This window comes from Strigops habroptila, chromosome 5, assembly GCF_004027225.2.
Source record: "Strigops habroptila isolate Jane chromosome 5, bStrHab1.2.pri, whole genome shotgun sequence".
Taxonomy (NCBI): domain Eukaryota; kingdom Metazoa; phylum Chordata; class Aves; order Psittaciformes; family Psittacidae; genus Strigops; species Strigops habroptila.
Genome location: NC_044281.2, coordinates 75,554,436 through 75,569,580, shown reverse-complemented (window position 1 = coordinate 75,569,580; position 15,145 = coordinate 75,554,436). Strand labels below are relative to the sequence as shown.

The window sequence follows — 15,145 nt, the reverse complement described above, 5'->3', positions numbered from 1 at the left end:
GAGATGAGGAATTGGTATATATTACTTCCCTTAGCCAGAAATACTCGAAAAAACCCAAATCAGTCAAAATTGTTGAACTTCAGCTTCCATTACAGGCAGTGTCCTACTCCTCTTGTAAATTTTATTACTACTTTTTTGACTCCTCCTAAGCTGTTTCTAGAAGAGTGTTTTTCTTTTGGCACTTCTGCATGCTTTAGTGCAGAAGTTAGTGTTTTGTGATTGGTTTCTGAAGAACTCATATATTCTGCTACCTCCAGAAATGATGGGGGGAGGTAAACTGTGGGAGAGATTTGTGCCAGAGTTGTGACTAAGCCTCGTAGTAATGCACAATCCCAGTCTCAAATATTTAACAGGAATCTTTGTGGCATGGCTAAGCGGGTTTTGTTTGGTTTGGGTTTTGAACATCTATTATAATAAAGCTTTTTCATAGTCTAGAAATGGAGGATATCCAGTTCTTTGTCCAAGTAATTATAGCAATTCTATTTTCTTGTCATTCAGATATCTAACTATACGGGGAGGGTGAAATCCTCCTTTTCGTTAGCCGGTTATGATCATATACATTACATGGAGAGAAAGCTGTAACACAAAGGTCCCTTCCAAGCCGAACCTTTCTATAATTCTATGAAAACTTAAGACCTTTGGATTTTCATGAAGCGTTTGGAAGCTAAGTTACAAAGCTGAATAGCATGTTGATTCCAATTTACAGCTGAAGTTCAGTGTCCAGATCATTCCTTGGATATGTTGGGAAGTGAACTTTATGTGTGTTGGGGGGAGGAAATAATCTAAGCTGTTTTCCAAGTGCAAATCAAATAGAGCTGGGTATTGATTTCTTTTGCAAAGTGAACTGTCAGTGTTTGACTTAGTTGGTGTAAAAATCTTTTTCAGTTTAATAGTTGTGGCAATTTTTGTAAGTGATGAACAGTATCAGTATGAAAATCTGGCTTCTAGGTGTGCTGTTGTCTTGGTGCTAGTAATTAGATGTGACATTGAGCTGCTGTTTCACTGCCTGGCAGCAACTTGTGCCCTATAACCATAAACAAATTGATGTGATGTGATGTGTTCAACAAAATAACCAGAAATAGACGTATGGTTATGGAAATCTTCACTAGCTATATAGTTGTGTGTGTATACTGCAGTGTTTTTTCCAGAAGTTAATTGAAAACAACCCTATGTGGTTTGGCTGCCTTTCTATGTAGAGGAAGATTATTATATACAAAACCTTGGCTGCCTTACAGCAATTATTTGGAATAAACTAGAGATAAATTCTCATCTCTTCTGGCCTTGGTAATGCAGAATTTCAGAAGAAAAGGGATCTTCTGGTTTTACCAGGCAAAGGGTGGGGTTGCGGGGTTGTATGGAATAGGAACTTTGTTTTGATACAGATGGATCTTCTGTTTCATCTCTGAAGAGCTGTTATGATGATGAATCTTTTTAATCCGACTGCTTGAGTTCCTTTGGGTTTAGCTAGTTCTGTGGGAATGCAGGAGTCTGAGAAGTGATTGGGTCACACAGTATTATTTAGGCTTGTGCTTTTCTTTAATAGCCATTTAGCCATTAATATTGATGAGAAATGTAACTGTTGTCAAGAAGTTTATGCAGTGCAGAAATAACAAACTGTGTTCATTGAACTCATGATATTTCAAATTGTATAATTATATTGGTTCTAGGTACATGTGATGTCCCTTTTGCTTTGACTGTGAGGTCCCTCTTGCTTTGACTGTCTTATCGATAAGAGTCTAATGTGTATTACCCAGAATTGTAATGGTTTGGTTGTAAGAATATAGGTGTTTTACATATTTTTTGCAGATGCTTGTATAAGTAACTGCTTAAACATGTTGCATGTTTAGTAAGTCAAATGACATTGCTTGATTTCCTCAACTTTGGTACAAAACTTAAGGTGCTGATTCTGTTAGAGCTGAGGCAAACATAAGGGGTCAGCCAGGCTGCAGGGGAGTCAGGAAGACCAGTGCTGCGCTTGTGGCTTCGGTCTCTCTTGGGACTGCCACTGCCTCTGCCAGCACCAAGCTCTGCCTCAGAGCAGAGCTGCAGCAGGGCTTCCTCTCCTATCCCAGATCCAGGGCTTTGTCTGAAGATTCCCAGGCGAAGAGTATTTGTGAAGCTCCTGCTCATTTCGGAAGATGCACTGTACTCCAAATGTAACTCTGCCATTAGCATTGCTGTTGCTCTAAAGAAAACACTTCTGCTCCAGAATAAAATCAGCCTCTAAGTAATGCACTTACTCTTTCCACCAACATTTTTTCCATCAGAAATGAAACTTTTAAGCCCTTTCAAATGTGACTTCTAAGCCCATTAGTGAGATCTAAGAGTTATGATTTATATGCCTTAGAAAGTAGTATTGTATATTTTATTTCCATAGAAACTAGCATCTGTGGTGCATGTTACTGTAACTACAGCGGGTAATAACTTTTCATAGTTTCAGTTTTGATGGCAATATCCATGTCAGTAATCAGGTGGGTAATGCTGCTGGGTGTGATAGTCAAAACTGCCAAGCAGTTTCTCTATGTGGAGGAGAAAACTCTTCACCATGAATATTATTTCTGTTATAAAGAACTTTTACCTGATAGGCTAATATTTTTAATTTATTACATGAAGACTAATAGCAACAGGTTTATCACTATTAATTAGGTACTTCCAAGATAAATATGAGTCATTACTAGCTGGTTTAGAGGCTTTGCTTTTAATGTATACACTTGAATGTTTTCCAATTTATTTGCTTCCATCTTGGAGATGAACAAACCCCTGGGTTCACCACTTTCTTATGTGCATGAATTCCTATGTTCTCATTAATTCTTTGTAATTTGCATTGTAGCGATTCATAACAGATTTAAACAAAGAAAACCATTAACTAGGTAAACTTTATATTGGTTTGGTGTCACACATGGTATTACTAATGAACTTAATCTGCTTTTATTTAATATCCAGTTTCAGTAACCTTAGTTCAGTATTTGCTATTAAACTACCCAAGTTTTTTAGGAAATATTTATATGATGACCGAGTCATGCTTAAGCAATATTAAAGGAAGTCTTTTTTCTATCAAAGACATAAATAGTGATATAAGATTTTTTTTTGGGGGGGGGGAGGAGGAATCAATCTCTTCGATTTTTTTCAGGGACAAAGGAAATCATCACAGTTGGGTTTAATAAAGAATAAAAGGATGTCAGTGAGTAAGAGCACTTAAAGAAGAGCTACATTGCTGTTTGTACTAAATTGCTCCCTGTAGAAGAGCTCCACGTAAAGCATTTTACCTGCTTCTGACACTTCCAAGTTAAATGCAGGTTTTCTGCTGCTTTGTCTTTAACTCCTCCATTCAACTCCTGTAATTGCCGTTTAGTAAGAATGCCTCAGCAATTCATTGTAATTGCAGAAACAGTTTACTTTTGCTTGTCACGTAACCTGTTTCACCTTACCTTAGTTGGAGGGTACACTTGTTTTACTAGTAGCTTAGTCAAAGAGTACCAGCAACGTGTCAGAAGTATGGAGGAAAATAAGATGTAGCTCAGTATTTTGTTCAGTAACTAGCCTGTTTTGGATTTTGCTGCTGTTAAATGTTTTTGGTGCTCATCAGGCAGACATGCAGATGTTTGACTTTACCGTGAATTGTCGCATTTATTTCGGGCAAATAAGCTCATGATGGTGAAGTTAGACATGTGTGTAACATTTGCAGTATTATGGCCTTAATGAATTACTACTTAAATGTAATCTTGGTCCAAATTAACATCGTATTTTGTAACTTTTTTAATAAGATATATAGAACAGAAAATAAATCTTGCTGTGTGAGATGACTGTTAAAAAAAATCTCAACAAATAAATATGCTGCTTCATAAAAGTAAAAAAAAACCAAACATGAAAACTGCAGCCTTCATCGGAGGTAGCTGTGTCTCCCCATGCACAGACCGCAGTTCACATAGCTGGAAAAATTAACAGCAAAAAATCTTAACATCCCAATTCTATTTTTTTTTTTCACTGTTTTATTGTCATTAAAAAGCTATTGTTCCTAAAATTCCACAAATGGCAAAGCTAGCGACTGTTCCAGACATTGCTAAAAAGGAGAGGTAGTGAGTCCACTGCTTGTAAGTCTGATTCCTCTTTCTGTGACACATTTGCTGTACAGACTTTCTCATTTATAATGCTATTTGTTTGTTTAAACAGAAATAGTGTGTCACACTTAAATTATTGTTTTAAATTCTTTTTTTTGTTAAGTTGGGTGGCTGAAATGTGACCTACCCATTAATGGGAAATTCTGGCCCTTAAAAACTGCAGCCAGTGTAGCTTGGAGAAAATTGTTATGCTTGAAGATACTTGAAAGGCACATAAGTGATTAAAACCAGAGGCGAATAGCAAAAATAGATAGACACTCTCAAAGCAACTGAAGATAGGTGCATATTGCAGTACAGCATTTGATATACTTGAAATAACTCAGCAGTACCAACTTATCTGTACTAAGATTTAGTGTTGTCTTAATATCAAACCCAGAAAGGGCTAATCCATCATGTGATGACTACTTTGTGACATCGGAATACAAACTGCCAGCTTTAAAGTCATCACATACATGCCGATGTTTTAGTCAAAGGAGCGCGTAAGAGCCGATTACTTACTGGCCACTTCCAGATGGCAGTAAATGTAACAAGTCTTTTGAAGGCAAAAGTGTTTCATGTGTGTCTTTGGGCGGGGGTTGGGGTTGGTTGGTATTGGTTTTTACTGTTCTTAGGTGAGAAGAAATAGGAAAGTGGTATGTGAGTCATGTGCTGAGTAGGACAGTAACCACAATATTTTTCTGGAGCAGAGTTTTTTCACAACTTAATAGCACTGGCCCTTTTAAAGAGCTTTAGGACTCCAGCATTTTTTAACTTCTCTCTGAATGCTTTATTTTCTAGTGTTTGAACTTAAACTGTACCTTTTGGAATGGCTATGTCATTCCTCTGCTTTAACCAGCGGTCGGAGCTCCCTGTTAGAAGTCTGTGGCACTAAACACTGAACTTGCAGAGACCTCGTTGTGGTGGGTGAATGCTTGAGTCAATCCATTGTATTAGAAATGGGTAATTTTATAAAGTTCCTTTCAAGGAAACACGAAGAGTCCACAAGCTAGTGATTTTAGTATCTGTTCAGTGACACCCAAAAAGGCGCAAAAGTGCAGTCGGTCCCATAAAGCCATGTACAGTACAAATGATCAGTAGTGCCATTGACACCTCATTTGCCAGTTAATAGTTGTGTTTTGATTGGTTATGTACAGTCCAATCTGCAAGCATTTTCAGCTGATATGATATAGAACACAAATATATATATATATATATAAAAATGCAGTAATTGCAAAACCGACAGTACGGAATAAAACTACCCAGAGGTATGTAATTTCTGATATTGCGAATATTTGTATTAGAAAAATGGTGTGAATATTAATTCTCAAGATGATCTTGAGTGTTGGCTGTTTGTTTTACTGATGACTACTGTTTTCAAGACAGAACATGTCAGAGGTTCAGAGGTTTCTGGTGTTAAAGATCAGTGTAAAAAGGGTGACTTCTAGTGGATGATAGATGAGGCAAGTGGATGGCTGCTGAGGACAGCTATGGAAAAGCCTCGCTAGAGTCACGGGTTTTCAGAGCAGGATAAAAGCTGCAGTGGAGGAAAGCTGAACAGCAAGTAAAGCAAAAAGCAAGTAATTAAAACTGTCTAAAATTAGAAGTATCAGCCTGATCCAGAAGCACACTGCAAACACTGCAGTGAACATTGGCTAGAGACATGGATGTTTTAACTGTCAAACTAAGTGGTGTAGGATGTATTAAGAGAAAGTAGTTATGCACCTAAATAAAATCTGTAATGTCCCTCTGGAAACAGATTTCTGACAAAACATGAATATTTTTTTTATTCATTGTAATTCTCTTATGTTTGCCATGAAGTTTTGTGGTATCTACTTATGATGAAAACTCATTCTGCAGCTGTTGGCTTTTCCAAACTTATTTTGGTTTCACATGTTAAGTTTTTAATAGTTTTATAAGATGTTTTCTTTTTCTAAATAGCTACTGAATAATTTCTGCACATTAAGCCAAATTTGCAGAAGAATATCTTTTTGGCAGTTGCTCAGTTGTGTACTGTAAAATGAATTTCGCAAGAACAATAATTTGGTCATTTGAATCTTCAGGATTCCTGTTTGACAAATTACTTTTTTTTAATAAGCAGCAGAAATTTTCCTTTTAATTTCTTATTTAAAGTTTTATTCATATATATTTAAAAATATTTAAATATGTTTATGAATCATTTTGAAGCAACAAACAACACACCCACACACACACACTCCCCATTTTAGTATATCTAGAACAAATACATGTTCATTCAATATATGTGTCTAATACCTTTTGGCAAAATATTAAAAATGGAAGGGTGGGGAAGGACACAAATCAACTTGTTTGAAATTACCTGAATTAACATAAACCTGGGAATGGGAGGAAAATACATGAAAATTTTCAGCCAAGTGCAATATTGAAGGTCTATATTTCTTTGGTAGGGACGAAGCATCACATAGCATGAAAGACTGTGTCAATTACTGTTACAGAAGTCTTGATACAGCCTTTGGAACAGTAGCAGCTTTAGATTTGAGCTTTATCTTCAGTTACTGAAACAATAAAATTCAGATTTTCATTCAGGCAGTCTTAGGAAACACATTGTATGAATGGTTCGAAAAAATTAATCCACAAATGAGTAAACTAATTTCCAAGTTTGTAAATGTGTTTTCTATATACTGCTTTCTTAGAATACAGCACTGCTTGTAGCTGCAATGTATACGGATGTTTCAGGTAGCCAGTATATAATCTTTCACATTGACTGCCTTCAACCTTTTTCTTAATAGTGTTTTGTAATTAATGCCTGGTTCTAATGGGGAGGAAAATAAATATTGAAAAGTCAATTTTCTATGTAGAGTTAATTTCATACAGAAATTATTTCTTTTCATTTTGTCACATTGTATAAATCTAGTTATTCAATTAATATTAATACAGCTTTTTATTTTATTTTTTATAGTCTTCTGTCAGCATGTTTTCACATGCCCAAACCTGCTAAAGGAAATAGAAAGTAAATATAGAAAAGGCACGTGTCTCTGTTCAATTTTAGGTACCCAGTTCCTGGGTTTGTTCTTTTTGGGTCTGTATCTGGTTTTGCTGTGTATTTGAATGCGTCCTAGCCACAGAGTTGCTTGGGAAGCCCAGTCTATATAATGGGTTTATGAAGCAAATTTTTAATGGATTTCTGTGCAACTGTGTGAGTGTGTGTATGTATCAATACATGTACATATGTGTAAGACATAATAGTGAACACAGTTTATAATTGGTAATCAGTAGATATTTTATTGAGTACTGAACTATTTAAGTATCCCCAGAAGAAGGCTGCTCTCAGATGCTCAGAAAACTTTCTGCTCTTTCTGTTGTTGAGAGTTTTCAGCCTGGGAAATTGAAGTGTTTCTCTCATCATGGATTTTTTTGGTCAAGGTCCACATCACACACTGACTATTTGAGATTGTTTTCTTGATGGTTTCCCCAGAACACTTCAAGGGTTGTCCTGCTGCAGGGGTGGGAGAGCTAGAGCAAAGGTTGAAAAAGGATTGTGCTACTCTGGCCCCATAGTTTTAGGCTTTGAGCCTGTGTCACAAAAGAATAAAAAGATCTACTCCTTCTCTAAAACATAGATGGAAATCCTCTCAGAACATTTTAAATTCTTTTTTTCCTGTAAGTCTAGTATTACTAAGGAGTCTCTCATGAGATTGGTGGTACCTGGTTCCTTTCACTGTCTCCTCTAGCCCATATCCATAACCTAGCAGTTGCTTCACTGTGCAGGTCATATATAATGACTGCATCCAATAATAGCGTTGAAAAAAGCAATAATGTTAAAGTCCATATTTTAAAGATAAACGCCAAACCCCATTTTTTAGAATACAAATATCTGAGTCTTCATACTAGAGGAATGGCTTCCTACTTTTTGTACTTTAATGTTTTGGTTTTCTTTTTTCTTACATGAAATATTCCTTCCTTTCCTCTCAGCAGGCAGGGTTCTCTAGGAGAATGTAATACTTTGCAGGCATATTCATAAACATGATCTCTTCTTTTTCCCCAAAACACACTAGAGTGTACCTTGCAAGAATTCCCAAGATCCACTTTAGTAACTTTGAGAGGTCGGAAAAAAATAAAGCTTTTATCTACAGTACAGCACTGACATGGCGTCATTTTGTGATATGTACAGTGTGTTGCATACTACTGATAGGGAATAATAAACACTTGTAAAAATGTTATTCTTTTGTTGATGTAAAATCAATGAAATAGGTTTTTTTTTTTTTTTTACATGCTTGGGTGATCAAGCTTTTCTTAACATTTGTTCGAAAGAATGTGACATGCTTACTAAATTCTCATAAAGCTTTATTATGTTAATACTTACAAATAGCAAACATGGAATATTAGTTACAGAGTAAAATTAAGCTTTCCAAAAAACAATTTCCTTTTTAGTTCCTGATAATAAGTAATTTGGTTTAAAAGCAGGAGTCTTATGCTCTGATTGTTATGCTGTGGCTTAATTTTGTGACTTTTTATTTTTCCAGGCACCTAATAGTTTTTAAAGTTTAGCTGAATGATGCACTACTAGTGAGATGTGGTTGTACATACTTTTCCTGATGCTGTAATCCCTGTATTTATTAATAGGTATTATTTATTATGTCTTGTCTTAGGAATTCTGAATGGAAGTGCTGTATCTAATATTAACTTACATTGTAGTTATGAGACTACAGTATTACTGGTGACATTCTTACCTCTGTATTCAAAAATAACCTAACTTCTTAGGTCATTTTGGAAGCAAGTAGTAAATGAAATGGCGTCACATTTGTCTGTTGCCTGTAACAGGGCTGTTTATTTATCATCCCTTTGCATTTACAAATTCTTTCAGACTGGCAATTTAATGAAGCATTTGAAGATTAAAGCTGCCTCCTCTGTTGACACTCACATAACTATTTGGCAATTTAAGTGGCATTAGTGAGTTATAAACTTCTGAATAATCACTGTAGCTGTGGAATTCAGGATCAGTATGTTAAAAAAGGTTGGAAAAACCGTTTGTTTTTCACTGACATCCAACATCTGCTAAGCTTTCAGAACAACAAGGCCGAGGTAAGGAAGGGCTGTGAGGCACAACATAATTTTCTGCTGCATTGTATTTCCAGAGCATACTTCCAGTATTGAACTGAAAGCAGTTGTGGGGTTATGCTCTGCAGTGGCTCATGTACTGATGCATATAAATGAACTAAAGCCTGTATTGTGAAATCGATGCTTATAGACTTTGTCCTGCAGAAGTCAGGCGTTCGCTGCCCCACATCAAAAGGTTTTATTAATTTTAAAGTGAATGGACATCTTGTGTCCACTTCTTGTTTTTTTTTCTGGAATAATAAAGCACTAAGGAAATGACTTCTTTTCATTTCTCCCTAAGACACTCATTCCTCTTCTGTTGCACAGGGATTTCATAAAGTGTCTGGGGGTTGGTTACCTTTATAAAAATGCTGCGTTTTCTAAGTTCTATGACGCAGTTTAACTTTTTCAATATAAATTACTCTGAATGTATGCCTCTCATTGACAAGCAAGGAGTATTAGCTGCTTTGTCTTGCTCTTTATTTAAGTAACTACTAAGATTTGCAGGAACAGAGCTATTAATTAGATCAAACTAAAATAGTCTTGCTTTAATATGGTTAAAATTTCCCTTTCTCCTAGGCACAGCTTTTAATTTTTTTCCCCTTGCAGCAAGCTTCCTTGATAATAAACGTCCTTTCATTACCAGCGATTTCCTTCTAACCTCTGTGTCTTTTAGCTGATTTTTGCCCTTCTGTTGTTTCCATCCAGAAACATCAGTCAATCTTTGGTTCTCCACATTTATCATCAAGTTTTAATTTGAAGTAGGGGCAGAAAGGCATAAAAAGGAGCTGTGCTGGGTATGCAAAGGTGCTTGTTGGGGCGAGTGGTGTTGGAGAGCTTGAAACTGTGTTTACCTGCACTGTAGCTAGCTTGAGATATTGTGGTAATACTCAGTGAATCTTTGAGTTGCCAGAAAGAAAAATCAAGGAAGCTATTCGTCTGGTTTGGGTTGATAAATAAAACCAGTTTACTTCGTGAGAAAGCTTGTGACTATGCCAGAGTTAATAAAAAGTTGAGATGATCTTTGCTTGCTACGTTCAAAGGCGCTCTCCTTCCAAAAACAGCTTTCCAATCAGATACTGTTAAAATATTGGAAGTCTCCTTGCCATCAGTGAGTCATAGGCCTTGTAATCTGTGGTCGGTGTCCCTGTATGGGAGCCAAATGTTCAGAGATACCTTAGTGTCTTTGGTCCCAGCTGTCCCTCTGTTCTTTTATGTGGTCTCGCCCTGCGGGAGGAGGGAAGGGTGAAATGCTGGGAATCACCTCAGAGGTTTCCAGTGTTTCACAATAGAGAATATTTTCACTGTTAAGTCATGCCCTATTGAGATCTGCCCAAAGAAGTCCTTGGATTCAAAGGAGTCTCAAGAGGATGAGGGTCCCTACTGACAAACTCTGTAAGAAAAAGCTTTTAGTAACATTTCTCTTCCTTTTTACTGTCTAATTATGTCCTTTCCTCGTGTCTGCTCATCACACAGTTTGCCATGACTGCAAGTACCAGCAGTGGCTAGAGGTCATTGCTGCCTGCCTTCAGAAAGCAAGATACTTCAGTACCAGCTCTTATTTTCCTGCTGACGTTTGCTTTTAAATAAGGCCTGCTGCTTGCTGAAGGAAGAGTCTTTAGAAATCCTGTCACTTCTTTGTGCCATTCTTTGAATGGGTGAGAAAGTAGACTGTAAAAGAAAGTAGATTTGCACAAGGTAACTCCTGTAAAAGTGTTACGATGGCCAACTTCCTTCAGGACTTGTATGTTTTTCTGATGTACTCAGTGATTAATTGCACGAGAGTTACCTCATGTTACAAACAATCTTATAGCAATGTTTCTTTTGCTAGCAGACTATCCATCTTGGATGAGCCAGGACTGTAAAACATCTTGTCTTATTAATTATCTCCAGTTCTAGGCATTAAGATCCAGAACTAATGCAAGATTTCAGAAGGAACTATCATCGAAATAGATGTATCCCTAAAGGAGTGTAATTAAATGGCCAGAATAACTTAGCGTTAAGAGGAAAACCATCCTGTTTGATGTTTTTTTTTCTCTATCATTCTATCTAAGCATCCATTTATTTCCTGAAATTCTCTCAGTAAAGAGATTCATACTTTTGTTAGTGAAATAACAAAAATTAAGGGGAAAAAAGATGGTTATGGTTTGTTTTTCAGTCCTTTGTAATATTCATGTTCATCAGCGTTCCTTAAGTGAGAATTTACTGTCTGATCTTGTGACAGTTTTGTCATCTATCCAAACACAAGCGTTTGGAAATATTTTCCCAACCTTAATCATTTAGAGCAAGATTTTTCAAAGGAACCATTATAGGAGAATTGAGATTTGAGTACTTGGACTCTGTGGCAAATCTTGGAAATAATGGTGGTCTCATTGTTTGATAACAGTACACAGTGCTTCATGGCATAGGGGAGTGACTTTTAGAAGGAGATTTTTAGTTGTATGTTTCTGTGCTGCCACAGCAAATTCATGTCATCTGTGGTTTTGACAGTTAAAATATTAAACTGGTGTTGTTTTGAAATTGCAACAATTGTTCATATTGTTTCCATACAGCACATGCAACAGTTACGAATTGCTAATTTAAAGCTGTATTATATATAAAGAAAGGACTAAAGCAGAAGAGTAATTTTTTTAAGTTTCCATGGGTATTTCTAATATATTTTCTTTGTTTCTTAACGCTTAAGAGGTTTTTGTTTAATTTTAAAAATTTAATTACTTATCATACAGTCCGGGGTTCAGCTACAGCAGTCATTTTTTCTCCTTCTTAGTAGCTGGTGCGGTGCTGTGTTTTTGACTTTCAGCCTGGGAACAGTGCATTTTCACTGTTGTACCCTGATGCCATCAAAGTATCACGGAGTGGAACCTATTTATGTTTCTGGAGTGACAGGAGGATCCCAAGAGCTGACTGTACTGGAGGCTGGGCCAGCGCTGTTGGCAGATCCTCTAGTGTTGACCAACCAGGTGGCTTTTGGTAAATGTGTATCCCAGTGTTTGAAAGTCCCACCACTCATCAGGGTTGTGGGTTTGTGCCCCATGTTGGATGCCACAAAGAACAGTTGTGGTTTAAGCGCAGCCGGTAACTCGGAACCACACAGCCGCTCGCTCTCTCCACTCCTTCTTCCTCCCCCCACTCCCGGAGGGATGGGGAGGAGAATGGAAAGAATGTAACTTTCAGGGGTTGAGATAAGAGCAGTCCAGTAACTAAGGTATAATACAAAACCACTACTGCTGCCACCAGTAATAATAATGATTAGTGAAATAACAAGGGGAGAGGATGCAATTGCTCACCACCCACCAACTGATACCCAGCCTGACCCGAGAAAAACACAGCACTGCACCAGCTACTAAGAAGGAGAAAAAATGACTGCTGTAGCTGAACCCGGGACACAGACTTTCATTGGTGTAAATGGGAACTGCCATACAGCCAAGGAGAGATTCATGTCCTGAAGTAATCCACTTCATCTGTGGACAGCCATTGCACAAAACTAAGCAAACGAACACATCCTCAAAAAAGGAGGATCAACTCCAGACAGTTCAAACATCGACAATTAAATAGCAACAAAGTAAATGCAGAAGGATGGAGGGGAAGACTGTCTACCTAAACTCAGTAAATTGAAACCAAATAGAAAATTTCCTGTGGAGGTTTTCTACAAACAGTGTCTGTGTCTCTGTTCTTGGGAATCAAAAAAGCAAATTAAACTTCTGTCCTTGGAGCTGAAACAGACTATGAGTTCCCCATTCAAATAGACAGAATATATGTTGGTGGAATGGTAGTAGACAGTCATTTGAAGAGTCCAGAAAGAAGGTGCTTTGGGGGGAGTACAGGAGGGAAATATATTTTAAAATTCATTAAGGATGGTTTTTAGTAAGAAAAAAGTTGCCAAAGAGTCACACATTGAAGTGTGCAAACAACTGGCTACTACCTAGATACATATTCTTCAGTAGGGACTTCCAAATTGTAAGAGATCCGTTCATGAGTGTGGGGCGAAACTCTACTACAGAGATTGCACCTCAGTCATTTGTATGGGTTAATTTTTCTTTTTTAAAGAATAAGATATTTGAGATTATATAAGTATATTTATCTTGTATTTATCTTGCAAGATAAATGAGGAAAGGGTTCTGAGCCTTTAAAGAAACTTCAAGGTTATTGTTAATTTAGATTTGTTCTAAATATGCTTTAGCAATGTGTAAGTACATAATAGTTTTCTCATTCCAAGCACCTTTTTGGATTGACTATTAAAGAGCTACTCATAGTAATTGGTTTTATAATTCCAGTGTGGTACGTTCAAAGTGATACCGAGATGGATTGTACAGTGCTCCTTTTAATAAAGCTAATTCCTAATAAAATGGGTGATTAGGTTGTGTAGCTTGTTAGGACTGGGGCTTTTTGTGAAGATGAGAGATGTTTACAAGGCCATTTTTACAAGGTCATACAGGGATGAGGCAAGAGGGAATGGTTTTAAACTGAAAGAGGGGAGATTTAGATTAGATGTTAAGAGGAAATCCTTCCCTGTGAGGGTGCTGAGGTGCTGGCACAAGCTGTCCAGAGAAGCTGTGGCTGCCCCATCCCTGGCAGTGTTCAAGGCCAGGTTGGACACAGGGGCTTTGAGCAACCTGCTCTAGTGGAAGGTGTCCCTGCCTGTGGCAGGGGGTTGGAACTGGATGAGCTTTAAGGTCCCTTCCAACCCAAACCGTTCTATGATTCTATATATTGCCTTTCCTGCTGATTTGTATTTACATGGGTTAGTTCTGTATCATTATTAATTGTGTATAAACTATTTCTCCAAAGATGTAAATTGGACTGGCAGATGGTTAATTATATAAGAATCTGTTTAATAAAGTCAGTGCATGTCCTAATGTAATTTTTTTAATAGTATCAGTTGTATAATTTTATTTAAACAATTGTTAGTAACCATAAATCCTTGCAGTCGGTTTAATCAACATAATTTTAACTTCTTTCTCTTTAGGCAGAACTAGTGAAAGGGACTCTGCAAAGTATTGGACTTACGCTCCGCTTTGTGCAGTCCAAGGATGATGATACAGGGCACGTTGTCATTGAAACTGTGACTCCAAACTCGCCTGCTGCAGCTGCTGATCTACAGAGAGGAGACAGACTTCTAGCCATTGGCAGTGAGTAATGTCAGCTTTCAAAATAAGGGTTGTCTTGTAAACTAGGAGGATGTGTCTGCATACAGTTTAGTGCAACTGCCTTTCTCAACAGTTACAGTTATGCCTGTCATTCATAACAATTATGGCCACTTTAGGTGGCCATAACATTTATAATATATTTTATCAGATATTATCAAAATTAATCATTCATTTCATTAATTTTCTTCCATATTTATTTACTCTTTGCTACGTAAAAGTCAAAATAAAGTTGAATAAACATTTGAATGTAAATATATTAACTGCTCTAATAGTGATGTGGTGAGGTTCTCTACTTATTTTCTTCCAGTGATGTTATAAAATGTGCTTAGCTAAAAAGAAAACCATAACGTTTTACATCCTAGGCCTGCATACTCAGCTTTGAACCTAAAGGTACTAGAGTATGGAACAAGTAGCACAAACACGTTTTTGACTAGCAGAGTAATTGTCTGAAATTGTCGAAGTTATCCAAGCAGATCTGCTGAGTATTTGATAGTATCTTTATACTTTTAGTATCAATTTTTGGACATGCAGGAGCCTAAGTATTATTTAGGAATCTACTCTGAAGTTCTCCTATTTGAAGACTTTGTCCAAATTGTGAATTGCAGATAAGTGCTGTGTTGAGGCAAAAGGTTACTCTTGACTTTTGCAGGAGAGTGCACTGTGGGTTGTGGGGTTTTGCTGGTTTGGGGTAGGGTTTATTATTTTTTAAAGAAAGATTCTGTTGAAGTCCCTGGGCATTATGAAGTAGATCGATACTATTTTATATTTTACAATTTTAAATTAGACCATCTCCAGATACAGCCTGAATGCTTCTGGTTTATATGGACC

At 37.0% G+C, this 15,145-nt stretch overlaps 2 protein-coding genes across 2 annotated transcripts in view; one reads left to right on the top strand and one right to left on the bottom strand.

The window, feature by feature from the left end:
• Nucleotides 1–15,145, top strand: part of PDZD8 (PDZ domain containing 8) — a 63,831-nt gene that overhangs the window by 42,753 nt on the left and 5,933 nt on the right. The window contains exon 4 of the mRNA XM_030486272.1: nt 14,137–14,299. Within this exon, the coding sequence (XP_030342132.1) occupies nt 14,137–14,299 (163 nt within the window). The remainder of the gene's footprint in view (nt 1–14,136; nt 14,300–15,145) is intronic.
• The window catches only part of SLC18A2 (solute carrier family 18 member A2), a 43,508-nt gene continuing 37,702 nt past the window's right edge, over nt 9,340–15,145 (bottom strand). The window contains exon 16 of the transcript XR_004389912.1: nt 9,340–10,397. The gene's annotated coding sequence lies outside the window, so the exon portion shown is untranslated. The remainder of the gene's footprint in view (nt 10,398–15,145) is intronic.